Source organism: Tamandua tetradactyla, chromosome 22 (assembly GCF_023851605.1).
Source record: "Tamandua tetradactyla isolate mTamTet1 chromosome 22, mTamTet1.pri, whole genome shotgun sequence".
NCBI classification, from domain to species: Eukaryota; Metazoa; Chordata; class Mammalia; order Pilosa; family Myrmecophagidae; genus Tamandua; species Tamandua tetradactyla.
This window is the reverse complement of record NC_135348.1, coordinates 27,202,227-27,215,369: the sequence shown is the minus strand read 5'-3', so window position 1 is coordinate 27,215,369 and position 13,143 is coordinate 27,202,227. Positions and strand designations below refer to the sequence as shown.

The following is a 13,143-nucleotide window of genomic DNA, read 5'->3' as shown; positions in this document are numbered from 1 at the left end:
CAGCACCTTTTACTGGTGGGACCCGCAGACAAACGTGTGCCACGAGCGCCACCTACTGGGCAGGATAAGAAAAACAGAACCCAGAGATTTCACAGAAAAATATTACAACCTTGCTGGGTCCAACACCAAGAGAAATCTGAATAAATGCCCAGACGCCAGCAGCAGAAGATAACTGTCCATGCTCAAAAGATTGAGAATATGGCTCAGTCAAAGGAACAAACCAATAGCTCAAATGAGACACAAGAGCTGAGACAACTAATGCTGAATATACGAACAGAAATGGAAAACCTCTTCAAAAATGAAATCGATAAATTGAGGGAGGACATGAAGAGGACATGGGCTGAACATAAAGAAGAAATAGAAAAACTGAAAAAACAAATCGCAGAACTTATGGAAGTGAAGGATAAAGTAGCAAACATAGAAAAAATAATGGATAGCTACAATGATAGATTTAAAGAGACAGAAGATAGAATTAGTGATTTGGAGGATGGAACATCTGAATTCCAAAAAGAAACAGAAACTATAGGGAAAAGAATGGAAAAATTTGAACAGGGTATCAGGGAACTCAAGGACAATATGAACCGCACAAATATACGTGTTGTGGGTGTCCCAGAAGGAGAAGAGAATAGTTGGAGACTTCAACTCACCACTCTCATCAAGGGACAGAACATCTAGACAGAGGATCAACAAAGAAATAGAGAATCTGAATATTACTATAAATGAACTAGACTTAATAGACATTTATAGGACATTACATCCCACAACAGGAAAAAGGAGGAGAAAAACTAATGGAAGAAATTATCACTGAAAATTTCCCAACTCTTATGAAAGACCTAAAATTACAGATCCAAGAAGTGCAGCGCACCCCAAAGAGATTAGACCCAAATAGGCGTTCTCCAAGACACTTACTAGTTAGAATGTCAGAGGTCAAAGAGAAAGAGAAGATCTTGAAAGCAGCAAGAGAAAAACAATCCATTACATACAAGGGAAACCCAATAAGACTTTGTGTAGATTTCTCAGCAGAAACCATGGAAGCTAGAAGACAGTGGGATGATATATTTAAAATACTAAAAGAGAAAAACTGCCAACCAAGACTCCTATATCCAGCAAAATTATCCTTCAAAAATGAGGGAGAAATTAAAACATTCTCAGACAAAAAGTCACTGAAAGAATTTGTGACCAAGAGACCAGCTCTGCAAGAAATACTAAAGGGAGCACTAGAGTCAGATACAAAAAGACAGAAGAGAGAGATATGGAAAAGAGTGTAGAAAGAAGGAAAATCAGATATGATATATATAATACAAAAGGCAAAATGTTAGAGGAAAATATTATCCAAACAGTAATAACACTAAATGTCAATGGACTGAATTCCCCAATCAAAAGACATAGATTGGCAGAATGGATTAAAAAACAGGATCCTTCTATATGCTGTCTACAGGAAACACATCTTAGACCCAAAGATAAACATAGGTTGAAAGTGAAAGGTTGGGAAAAGATATTTCATGCAAATAACAACCAGAAAAGAGCAGGAGTGGCTATACTAATATCCAACAAATTAGACTTCAAATGTAAAACAGTTAAAAGAGACAAAGAAGGACACTATATACTAATAAAAGGAACAATTAAACAAGAAGACATAACAATCATAAATATTTACGCACCGAATCAGAATGCCCCAAAATACGTGAGGAATATACTGCAAACACTGAAAAGGGAAATAGACTCATATACCATAATAGTTGGAGACTTCAACTCACCACTCTCATCAAGGGACAGAACATCTAGACAGAGGATCAACAAAGAAATAGAGAATCTGAATATTACTATAAATGAACTAGACTTAATAGACATTTATAGGACATTACATCCCACAACAGCAGGATACACCTTTTTCTCAAGTGCTCATGGATCATTCTCAAAGATAGACCATATGCTGGGTCACAAAGCAAGTCTCAACAAATTTAAAAAGATTGAAATCTTACACAACACTTTCTCGGACCATAAAGGAATGTTGTTGGAAATCAATAATAGGCAGAGTGCCAGAAAATTCACAAATACGTGGAGGCTCAACAACACACTCCTAAACAACGACTGGGTCAAAGAAGAAATTGCAAGAGAAATTAGCAAATACCTCGAGGCGAATGAAAATGAAAACACAACATATCAAAACTTATGGGACGCAGCAAAGGCAGTGCTAAGAGGGAAATTTATTGCTCTAAATGCCTATATCAGAAAAGAAGAAAAGGCAAAAATTCAGGAATTAACTATCCATTTGGAAGAACTGGAGAAAGAACAGCAAGCTAACCCCAAAGCAAGCAAAAGGAAAGAAATAACAAAGATTAGAGCAGAAATAAATGAAATTGAAAACATGAAAACAATAGAGGAAATCAATAAGGCCAGAAGTTGGTTCTATGAGAAAATCAATAAGATTGATGGGCCCTTAGCAAGATTGACAAAAAGAAGAAGAGAGAGGATGCAAATAAATAAGATCAGAAATGGAAGAGGAGACATAACTACTGACCTCACAGAAATAAAGGAGGTAATAACAGGATACTATGAACAACTTTACGCTAATAAATACAACAATTTAGAGGAAATGGACGGGTTCCTGGAAAGACATGAACAACCAACTTTGACTCAAGAAGACATAGATGACCTCAACAAACCAATCACAAGTAAAGAAATTGAATTAGTCATTCAAAAGCTTCCTAAAAAGAAAAGTCCAGGACCAGATGGCTTCACATGTGAATTCTACCAAACGTTCCAGAAAGAATTAGTACCAACTCTCCTCAAACTCTTCAAAAAAATCGAAGTGGAGGGAAAACTACCTAATTCATTCTATGAAGCCAACATCACCCTCATACCAAAACCAGGCAAAGATATTACAAAAAAAGAAAACTACAGACCAATCTCTCTAATGAATACAGATGCAAAAATCCTCAATAAAATTCTAGCAAATCGTATCCAACAACACATTAAAAGAATTATACATCATGACCAAGTAGGATTCATCCCAGGTATGCAAGGATGGTTCAACATAAGAAAATCAATTAATGTAATACACCATATCAACAAATCAAAGCAGAAAAACCACATGATCATCTCAATTGATGCAGAGAAGGCATTCGACAAGATTCAACATCCTTTCCTGTTGAAAACACTTCAAAAGATAGGAATACAAGGGAACTTCCTTAAAATGATAGAGGGAATATATGAAAAACCCACAGCTAATATCATCCTCAATGGGGAAAAATTGAAAACTTTCCCCCTAAGATCAGGAACAAGACAAGGATGTCCACTATCACCACTATTATTCAACATTGTGTTGGAGGTTCTAGCCAGAGCAATTAGACAAGAAAAAGAAATACAAGGCATCAAAATTGGAAAGGAAGAAGTAAAACTATCACTGTTTGCAGACGATATGATACTATACGTCGAAAACCCGGAAAAATCCACAACAAAACTACTAGAGCTAATAAATGAGTACAGCAAAGTAGCAGGTTACAAGATCAACATTCAAAAATCTGTAGCATTTCTATACACTAGTAATGAACAAGCTGAGGGGGAAATCAAGAAACAAATCCCATTTACAATTGCAAGTAAAAGAATAAAATACCTAGGAATAAATTTAACTAAAGAGACAAAAAACCTATATAAAGAAAACTACAAAAAACTGCTAAAAGAAATCACAGAAGACCTAAATAGATGGAAGGGCATACCGTGTTCATGGATTGGAAGACTAAATATAGTTAAGATGTCAATCCTACCTAAATTGATTTACAGATTCAATGCAATACCAATCAAAATCCCAACAACTTATTTTTCAGAAATAGAAAAACCAATAAGCAAATTTATCTGGAAGGGCAGGGTGCCCCGAATTGCTAAAAACATCTTGAGGAAAAAAAACGAAGCTGGAGGTCTCGCGCTGCCTGACTTTAAGGCATATTATGAAGCCACAGTGGTCAAAACAGCATGGTATTGGCATAAAGATAGATATATCGACCAATGGAATCGAATAGAGTGCTCAGATATAGACCCTCTCATCTATGGACATTTGATCTTTGATAAGGCAGTCAAGCCAACTCACCTGGGACAGAGCAGTCTCTTCAATAAATGGTGCCTAGAGAACTGGATATCCATATGCAAAAGAATGAAAGAAGACCCATCTCTCACACCCTATACAAAAGTTAACTCAAAATGGATCAAAGATCTAAACATTAGGTCTAAGACCATAAAACAGTTAGAGGAAAATGTTGGGAGATATCTTATGGATCTTACAACTGGAGGCGGTTTTATGGACCTTAAACCTAAAGCAAGAGCACTGAAGAAGGAAATAAATAAATGGGAATTCCTCAAAATTAAACACTTTTGTGCATCAAAGAACTTCATCAAGAAAGTAGAAAGACAGCCTACACAATGGGAGAGAATATTTGGAAATGATATATCAGATAAAGGTCTAGTATCCAGAATTTATAAAGAGATTGTTCATCTCAACAACAAAAAGACAGCCAACCCAATTACAAAATGGGAAAAAGACTTGAACAGACACCTCTCAGAAGAGGAAATACGGATGGCCAAGAGGCACATGAAGAGATGCTCAATGTCCCTGGCCATTAGAGAAATGCAAATCAAAACCACAATGAGATATCATCTCACACCCACCAGAATGGTCATTATCAACAAAACAGAAAATGACAAGTGCTGGAGAGGATGCGGAGAAAGAGGCACACTTATCCACTGTTGGTGGGAATGTCAAAGGGTGCAACCACTGTGGAAGGCAGTTTGGCGGTTCCTCAAAAAGCTGAATATAGAATTGCCATACGACCCAGCAATACCATTGCTAGGTATCTACTCAAAGGACTTAAGGGCAAAGACACAAACGGACATTTGCACACCAATGTTTATAGCAGCATTATTTACAATTGCAAAGAGATGGAAACAGCCAAAATCTCCATCAACAGAAGAGTGGCTAAACAAACTGTGGTATATACATACGATGGAATATTATGCAGCTTTAAGACAAGATAAACTTATGAACCATGTAATAACATGGATGGACCTAGAGAATATTATGCTGAGTGAATCCAGCCAAAAACTAAAGGACAAATACTGTATGGTCCCACTGATGTGAACGGACATTCGAGAATAAACTTGAAATATGTCATTGGTAACAGAGTTCAGCAGGAGTTAGAAACAGGGTAAGACAATGGGTAATTGAAGCTGAAGGGATACAGACTGTGCAACAGGACTAGATACAAAAACTCAAAAATGGACAGCACAATAATACCTAATTGTAAAGTAATCATGTTAAAACACTGAATGAAGCTGCATCTGAGCTATAGGTTTTTGTTTTGTTTTGTTTTGTTTTGTTTTGATTTTACTATTATTACTTTTATTTTTTTCTCTATATTAACATTCTATATCTTTTTCGGTTATGTTGCTAGTTCTTCTAAACCAATGCAAATGTACTAAGAAATGATGATCATGCATCTATGTGATGATGTTAAGAATTAATGATTGCATGTGTAGAATGGTATGATCTCTAAATGTTGGGTTAATTTCTTTTTTTCCGTTAATTAAAAAAAAAAAAAAAAAGAGAAGGGATAAAAAAAAAAAATAGCAAAATGTCTGAAAATTAAGAACTATACACTTAAATACTGCTAGGTTAAAGACAAGGATCATAATGGAAAATAGCAAATATTTCAAATGAAATAATCATCAAGTTATTATATGCCAAGACTTAGTGGTAGAATGCAACTAAAGCCTTGTTTATAGGGAAATTTATAGTCCTGAATGCATATATTTGAAAATAAGGATGAAAATCAATAAACTAAGCATCAGTTTCAAGAAACTAGAAAAATAAAAGCAATTTTATACCAGAAAAAAAAAAAGAAAGGCACAACAAAGATAAGAACAGAAATTAATGAGGCAGAAAACAAATACACAACAGGAAAGGTCAACAGGTCCAGAAGTTAATTCTTTTAAAAAAGACTAATTAAAGTAATAAACTCCTGGAAAGGCCAGTTAAGAAACAGAAGGTACAAGTAATCAATGCCAGGAAAAAAAGAGGGAACATCACTGTACATCCCACAGACATTAAAAACATGAGGATATCACTAACATATTTATGCCAATATATTTGAAAATCTAGATGAAAAGGATAAATCCTAGAAACATGCAGCTTACTATAACTGACAGGAAAAGAAAATTAAAAAAAAAGAAAACTCATTAATGCTATACTGTTCAAGAAACTGAATCCATAGTTTTAAATATTTTCACAAAGAAAACTTCAGGGCCAGGCAGCCTCACCAACGAATTCTATCAAACAGGTAAAGATGAAATAATACTAAGGTCACCACCAACTCTTCCAGAAAATAGAACAAAGAGCGGATATTCCCCACCTTAATTTTTTTAAGGCCTTAATACCAAAATTTGGCAAAATCAAAATCTCTTGGTTAAAGAACAATTTAGGCTTGTCCTACCAATGAATAAAGTTGCAAAACTCCTAAATAAAAGATCAGGATGTGACATTAATAAACATATAAAAAGAATGGCATACTACATGGGGCATGACTCCCAGGGTGTGAACCTTCCTGGCAACGTGGGACAGAAATCCCAGAATGAGCTGAGACTCGGCATCAAGGGATTGAGAAAAACTCTAGAATGAGCTGAGACCCAGCATGAAGGGACTGAGAAAACCTTCTCGACCATAACGGGGAAGAGTGAAATGAGAAGAAATAAAGTGTCGATGGGATACAGTTGCCTGGACATGGTGTATGTGTGTGGTGGGGGCAGGTCGAGAAGTTATCCTGGAGGTTATCCTTATGCATTAAGTAGATATCGCCTTGTTATCCAAGAGGTAATGGAGAGGCTGGAGGGAACTGCCTGAAAATGTAGAGCTGTGTTCCAGTAGCCATGTTTCTTGATGATGATTGTGTAATGATACAGCTTTCACAATGTGACTGTGTGATTGTGAAAACCTTGTGTTTGATGCTCCTTTTACCTACCTTGTCAACAGATGAGTAGAACATATGGAATAAAAATAAATAATAGAGGGAACAAATGTTAAAATAAATTTAGTTTGAAATGCTAGTGATAACGAAAGGGAGGGGTAAGGGGTATGGTATGTAAAAAAAATTTTTTTTTCTGTTTTCGTTTTATTTTTCTGTTGTCTTTTTATTTCTTTTTCTGAATTGGTGCAAATGTTCTAAGAAATGATCATGATAATGAATATGCAACAATGTGATAATATTGTGAATTACTGATGATATATGTAGAACGGAATGAGCATATATTCAGAATGTTTGTGTTTCTTTCTTGTTATTTTTGTTAAATTAATAAAAAATTAAAAAAGAATGACATAGAAAAGGCAAGTGGGATATGCAAGTATGATTGAAAATCAGTTACTATAAATCACCACACTATCAGAATAAAAGAGAAAAATTATACAGTCACCCAACAGACATAGAAAAGCACTTGAAAAAGATCAGCATCTATACATAATTAAAGCTTCTTGGCAAACTAGAAATAAGAAGTTCCTCTAAAAAAATTATCAACAAAACTCATCATACATGATGAATGTTGGAAGTTTTTCTTTTGAGATCTGGAAAGGGATAGGATATGCACCATTACCACATCTATTCAACATTATACATGCAGTCCTAGTCCGTACAAAAAGGAAAAGAAAAACAGCATAAAGATTAGAAAAGAACAAAATTTTCTATATTTTCAGATAATATTATTGTACATATAGAAAATTTAAAAATCTACAGGTAAGTTACTAGAATTTGTAAATTAGCTAGGTTCCAGATACAAGTTCAATATTTAAATAAAGCCAAACCCTGCGCTTCTATATAATGTTGATCCTCATTATTCACAGGTTCCATATTTGCAAATGTGCCTATTCACCAAAATTTATTTGTAACCCCACAAGTGCAATTCACGGCACTTTCTGCAGTCATTCACGGACATGCGCAGAGCAGCTAACCCTTTGCGCTGCCGACACGCACAGTTCCAGGTGAGAGCGAAGAAGGTAATGCTCTGCCTGCTTGTTTCAACTTTCCTACTATAAACAAGGGTCTTTTTTACAGTATACCTAGTACCATGCTTTTTAAATTTTTATATTTTCTGTTGGTGATTTCACTGCTTAAAATGACTAATCAGTGTTTGGAAGAGGAAGAAGAAATGTGCCTTAGAGAAAAAAATATGTGTTTAGATAAACTTCGTCTAGGAATGAGTTACAGTGCTGTGGGCCCTCAGGTAAATATTAATGAGTCAAAAAATAAAAAAAATAAAAGATTAATGAGTTGACAATATCTATTAAAATGTCTTTAAACAGAAATACAGATAAAACACACTTATGTATTGAATAGCTGATGAAAATGTGATCAGAGGCTCACAGGCACCCAACCCTATACTTGCCCGAGGAGCAATGGTCCTGAATTTGCTACTTCACTATTCACAGTGATTTCATAAAACTTAACCACCATGAATAAAAAAAATCTACTGTACTTGCAGAAAAGAATCAGAAAATGAAATTTTAAAAAAGATATAAAATAAAATGAAATACCCAGAAAAAAAAATCTCATAAAAGATGTGCAAGACCTCCACACGCAAAACTATGCCACATTATAGAGAAAAATGTTCAGAGAGCTAAATAAATAGAAGAATATACCATGTTCATGAACCGGAAGACTCAGTATTATAAAGTCATCCATTTCCCCTAAATTCATTTATAGGCTTAAATGCAATCTCAATCAAAATCCCAAGTTTTGCACTTTTGTTGCTGCAGTTTGTTTTGATGAAACGTAAAAAGCTGATTTAAAAATGTTGGTGTAAATGAACAAGTCAAAGAATAACCAAGGAACTCCTACAGAAAAAGAACAAGATAAGGGGGCCTGATCTACTGCAAATAAACACTTACTATAAAACTACAATGCTATCAGTGCAAGTATATACGAATGGAGAAAACAGACTAGAGAGCCCAAAACAGACTCACATGTTTGGACACTTGATTTATGATAAAGGGAACATTGCAGAGCAGTGGAGACAAAATAGTCTTTCTAAAAATCATGCTGGGGCAACTGGATATCCACAAATTAAAAAAAAAATCTTGATCCTACCTCACATCACATGTAAAAATTAATTCCCAATGAATCATACATACAAATATGGGGGGGGAGGAGGGAGAGACTGCAAAGTTTATAGAAGATAGTATAGGAAAATATCTTTATGACTTCTGAGTCAGAAAAGACTTACTGAACTGCATACAATAAAACATTAACCATAAAGGGAATGGAATCTATAAAGGCTCTGAACTACATTAAAGTCTTGAACTTTACATAAAGTCATCCTTAAGAGAGAAGGCAAACTACAGAATGAAGATTTTGTCGAACATATAACCAACAAAGGACTCAAATCTGGAATGTAATGAGTTCCTGCAGTTAAGTGAGAAAAAGGCAAACAACCCAGTTAAAAAAATGGGCAAGAGACTTGAACAACCAGGTCACAGAATATCTTAAATAGTCAAACATATGAAAAGATGCTCAACGTCCAAAGTCAGGATAAAAGGAAATTAACCCCACAATGTTGCATTACTACAAAACCACCATAATGGCTAAAATTACAAAGACTAACAATATGGGCATGGATATTGAGCCAGGGACGCTCCCATATGTTGTCAGTAGGGGCATCTGGTACAACTACTTTGGAAAACAGTTTGGGATTATATATTAAAGTTAATGTGTAAAGATAATACACATTGCCTGTGGGCCAGCAATTTCTTTCCTGTGTATAGAAACAATAGAAATGTATGCCCACAGGCATAAAGAAACACGTACAAGATATTCATAGCCCATCACCAATATACAGGATAAATAAATTGTGATACACTCATACCACAGTTTTCTATATAGCATGCAAAAAAGGGAAAAACTACAGCCACAAGCAACAACATTCACAAATATCACAATGCTAAGCAGAAGAACCCAGATGCAAAAGAATACATATTTTATTATTCCATTTCATTCTATGCACAAAACAGAGGCAAAACCAAAATATTAGGTTTATGGATACTTTCTTTGTTGGAAAGCTACAAAGAAAAGCAAGATACGGTTTGCCAAAAGAAAAGAAATCAGGATAATGTTTACCTTTTGGAGAAGGTGAGAAAAATGATTGGGAGGGAGTCACAAGAGGATACTTGCAATTTCTTTCTTTCTTTCGTTTTTTTAACCTGCTTCTTGGTTGCTGGACATTTACTCTGTGCTAGATCCCTGCACTTTGCATCTTTGTTTTGTGCCTTTCCTGTATGCATATGAAGTATCAGCTAAAATATGTTAAATAAATAAATCAAATGCATCTATGATAGAAGACTTCAATGCAAGATTTCCTGATTAAACACCTAATACTAATATTCAATGCAGCAATCCCTACGTGTATTGCCCAATCTGTCTTTGCAGTGGTCTGCATTTCTAGGAGCAGCTGCTTCTCCCCAGGCCAGAGCCCCTCCTCCTTGGCTCCAGCTCTCATGGGCTCTAGTCATGGCCTTCCGATGATTACCAGAAAGATGGTTGTGCTACTCAGTCTAAGTAGTCATCTCATTAAACTTTTCATTTGAACTAGACTGGATTCTGTTTCTGCTGCAATCCCACAGAGTGGCAATTTTTCATTAATTTATGTGATTATTTTACCAACATCTGTCTTCTTCCACTATGCTAAGAGCCTCAAGATACTGGATCTCAGAAGGATATCAACAAAGATTTGTTACATGATTGAACAAGTTAATGAATGAATAAATGAATGAACATTAGAAGAGAATATAATATGCTTAGAGCATGGATTTCTAAAATGTTCCTGCTACATTTGTCTGGGCACCAATCTGTTAGAGGGAACATTCTTGCTCTTTGATAGAAAATAGACCTGTTTGCAGAAATAGTTTTACTCATGGCAATAATTTCAGTTATTCCAGCAATAAGTGCAAAAGCTACGATTTCCCGATTAAAAATATATAAATGTATCTATGTGAAATAAGTCATCAATGATGAAATTCCAAGTGGACTGTAGTCCTTTACAGCTCAATCAGTAGGAACACAATAAAAATCTTAAGTAGAAACGAAGGCTCTGCATCCCTGAATTTCTCACAGCCTATTGCAAATGACCTAGAAAAATAAATACTTAGTAGTTTCATGATGTGTGTGGGGGGGGTAACTCTGGGCAGGTAATGTTCTTTCTTTGTTACTACAATAGACTCTACATTATCATCCTAGGCTTAAAGGAAAATTTGTGCTGATTCCAAATTTAGATACGCAAGTTACTTATTAATGTCAACAATTAGACAGCATCTACAAAATGAGCTAGAAAGTTCTAATTCCAGGCCACAAATCAGAAATTCCAGAATGGGATCTAGTGCTCTGGAGATTCCGTTCTCTTTTTTGGTAGAAAAGATGCAGAATGACGAGATAACCTGCCAAACCATCGATACATTAGCAAGATCTCCAAATTCATGTATGCTATGCCAGGTGACTCGAATTTCAATCTTAAGAAATTGAAGTTACAATCACACAACAGAATATATACTCTACAAAGAATTTTTCTTTGATAAGAAAGCATTTGAAAACAACAATTTCCCTAGCATATAAACTCTTGAAGGTTGCTACATTCTGCACTCTGCAGAGGTCAAAGTTCACCTGCTTTCTGCAATCCCTTTCCTGATTAAACAACTACTACTTTTGCTAACTTTTTCACTGTAAAAAGTATTCCAGTTCTGTACATTCTAACTGACAGGTAGGGGAGAAAGTCCAATTTCTCTACTACTATATGAGTTCAAGATTATCTGCAACTTCCCACCTGCGAACTAGTTAGGTAATAAAGGTAGACTTTTCTGATATGGCACCCCTTAGGATCTGGGTCCGTCTGAGTTTATAATTCTGAATATCATAATATGGCTTCAGTAACAGTTTCACCATTAGTAATATCTTGTAGGGGGTGGGAGGGGAAGTAATGAAGTTAAAATCCACTTATACCTCCAATTCTTTTAATAACCAGAACCAGATACCTTGCTTTCTTTTATGCTTAGGTGCAACAAAAGACTTCCTTTTTCCTTACTCATTTCCCTTCGGTCATAACTAATATAGGAAATGACCGCACCAGCTCCTTAATAGATTGCTTCCTTGGAAACAAAAGGACATTTTATACTTGATCCTGCTATTGCCAGTAAAGAGAGTGAAGTTAAAAATTAACCGTCCCCCCTTTACCTCCCACATAAAGCGATATTTGGGGTGGGGGTGAGGGAAGTATCTCATTCAATTCCTCAGCGCAACTACTTCCCCCTCCCCCCACGCATCTCCGTTCTCACCCACATCGCCCACTCGTGCAGCGGCCAGGAGGTGAAAGGCCCCATCATCCCTTGACAGGGGCAGAAAAGAACCATCTCCGGATCTGAAAATCACGGCCCGCGATGACCCCACACGCGCCGAGGCGGGGCGGCTGGTCCCGCCCCGGGGAAACGGGCGGCGTCTCCCGTGCCAGGCGGTAGCCGGGGGTCCCCGGGCGGCGCCCCGGAGCTCCGGGGTCGCCCTCCCGCAGGGTCCGGCCCACGGCCCTTACCCGCCAGTCCGCCGCCGCCGCCGCCGTCGCCCGCATGGCCCTTCCTCCGCTGCAGGATGAAGTACGGGTTGGCCCTCTCGGTGATCCAGAGCGCGTTGGCCAGCAGCACCTCCTCGGGGTTCACCCACATGTTCCCGGCCGCCGCGGGCGCACGCACAATGGGGCCGCGGGTCGGCTCCTGCACACCCAGGCACGCACAGGCGCGCACTCCCGGGCACACGCGCGCCCGCCCGCCCGCTAGGTGCGGCCGCGGCAAGCGACTCTACCAGCCCGAGGCCCGCGACGCCCGGGCCGCGACAAAGCCCCCGCGGGCAGCCGGGGAGGACGGCGAGGACGCCGGCCCGGCGAGCAGCATCCTCCCCCGGGCGCCGCCGCCCCCCGCGAGTCCGCGGCAGCCGCTGCCCAGGCCGCCGCCCGCCGCCCGCCGCCCTTCAGCCGGCCCCGCGCCGGCGGGAGGAGCAGGAGGAAGAAGAAGGGAAGCGGGAGGAGGAGGAAGTGGCACGGCTTAGCCCCGGGATCCGAGTCGGAGGCCGGCTGGGC

The 13,143-nt window shown here is 37.9% G+C and overlaps 1 protein-coding gene across 1 annotated transcript in view; it reads right to left on the bottom strand.

Annotated features, from left to right (window-relative positions):
- Window positions 1–12,827, bottom strand: part of TBC1D9 (TBC1 domain family member 9) — a 146,614-nt gene extending 133,787 nt beyond the window's left edge. The window contains exon 1 of the mRNA XM_077139967.1: window positions 12,604–12,827. Coding sequence (XP_076996082.1) covers window positions 12,604–12,733 — 130 coding nt within the window. The 5' untranslated portion in view covers window positions 12,734–12,827. The remainder of the gene's footprint in view (window positions 1–12,603) is intronic.
- Window positions 12,828–13,143: the final 316 nt, after the last annotated feature.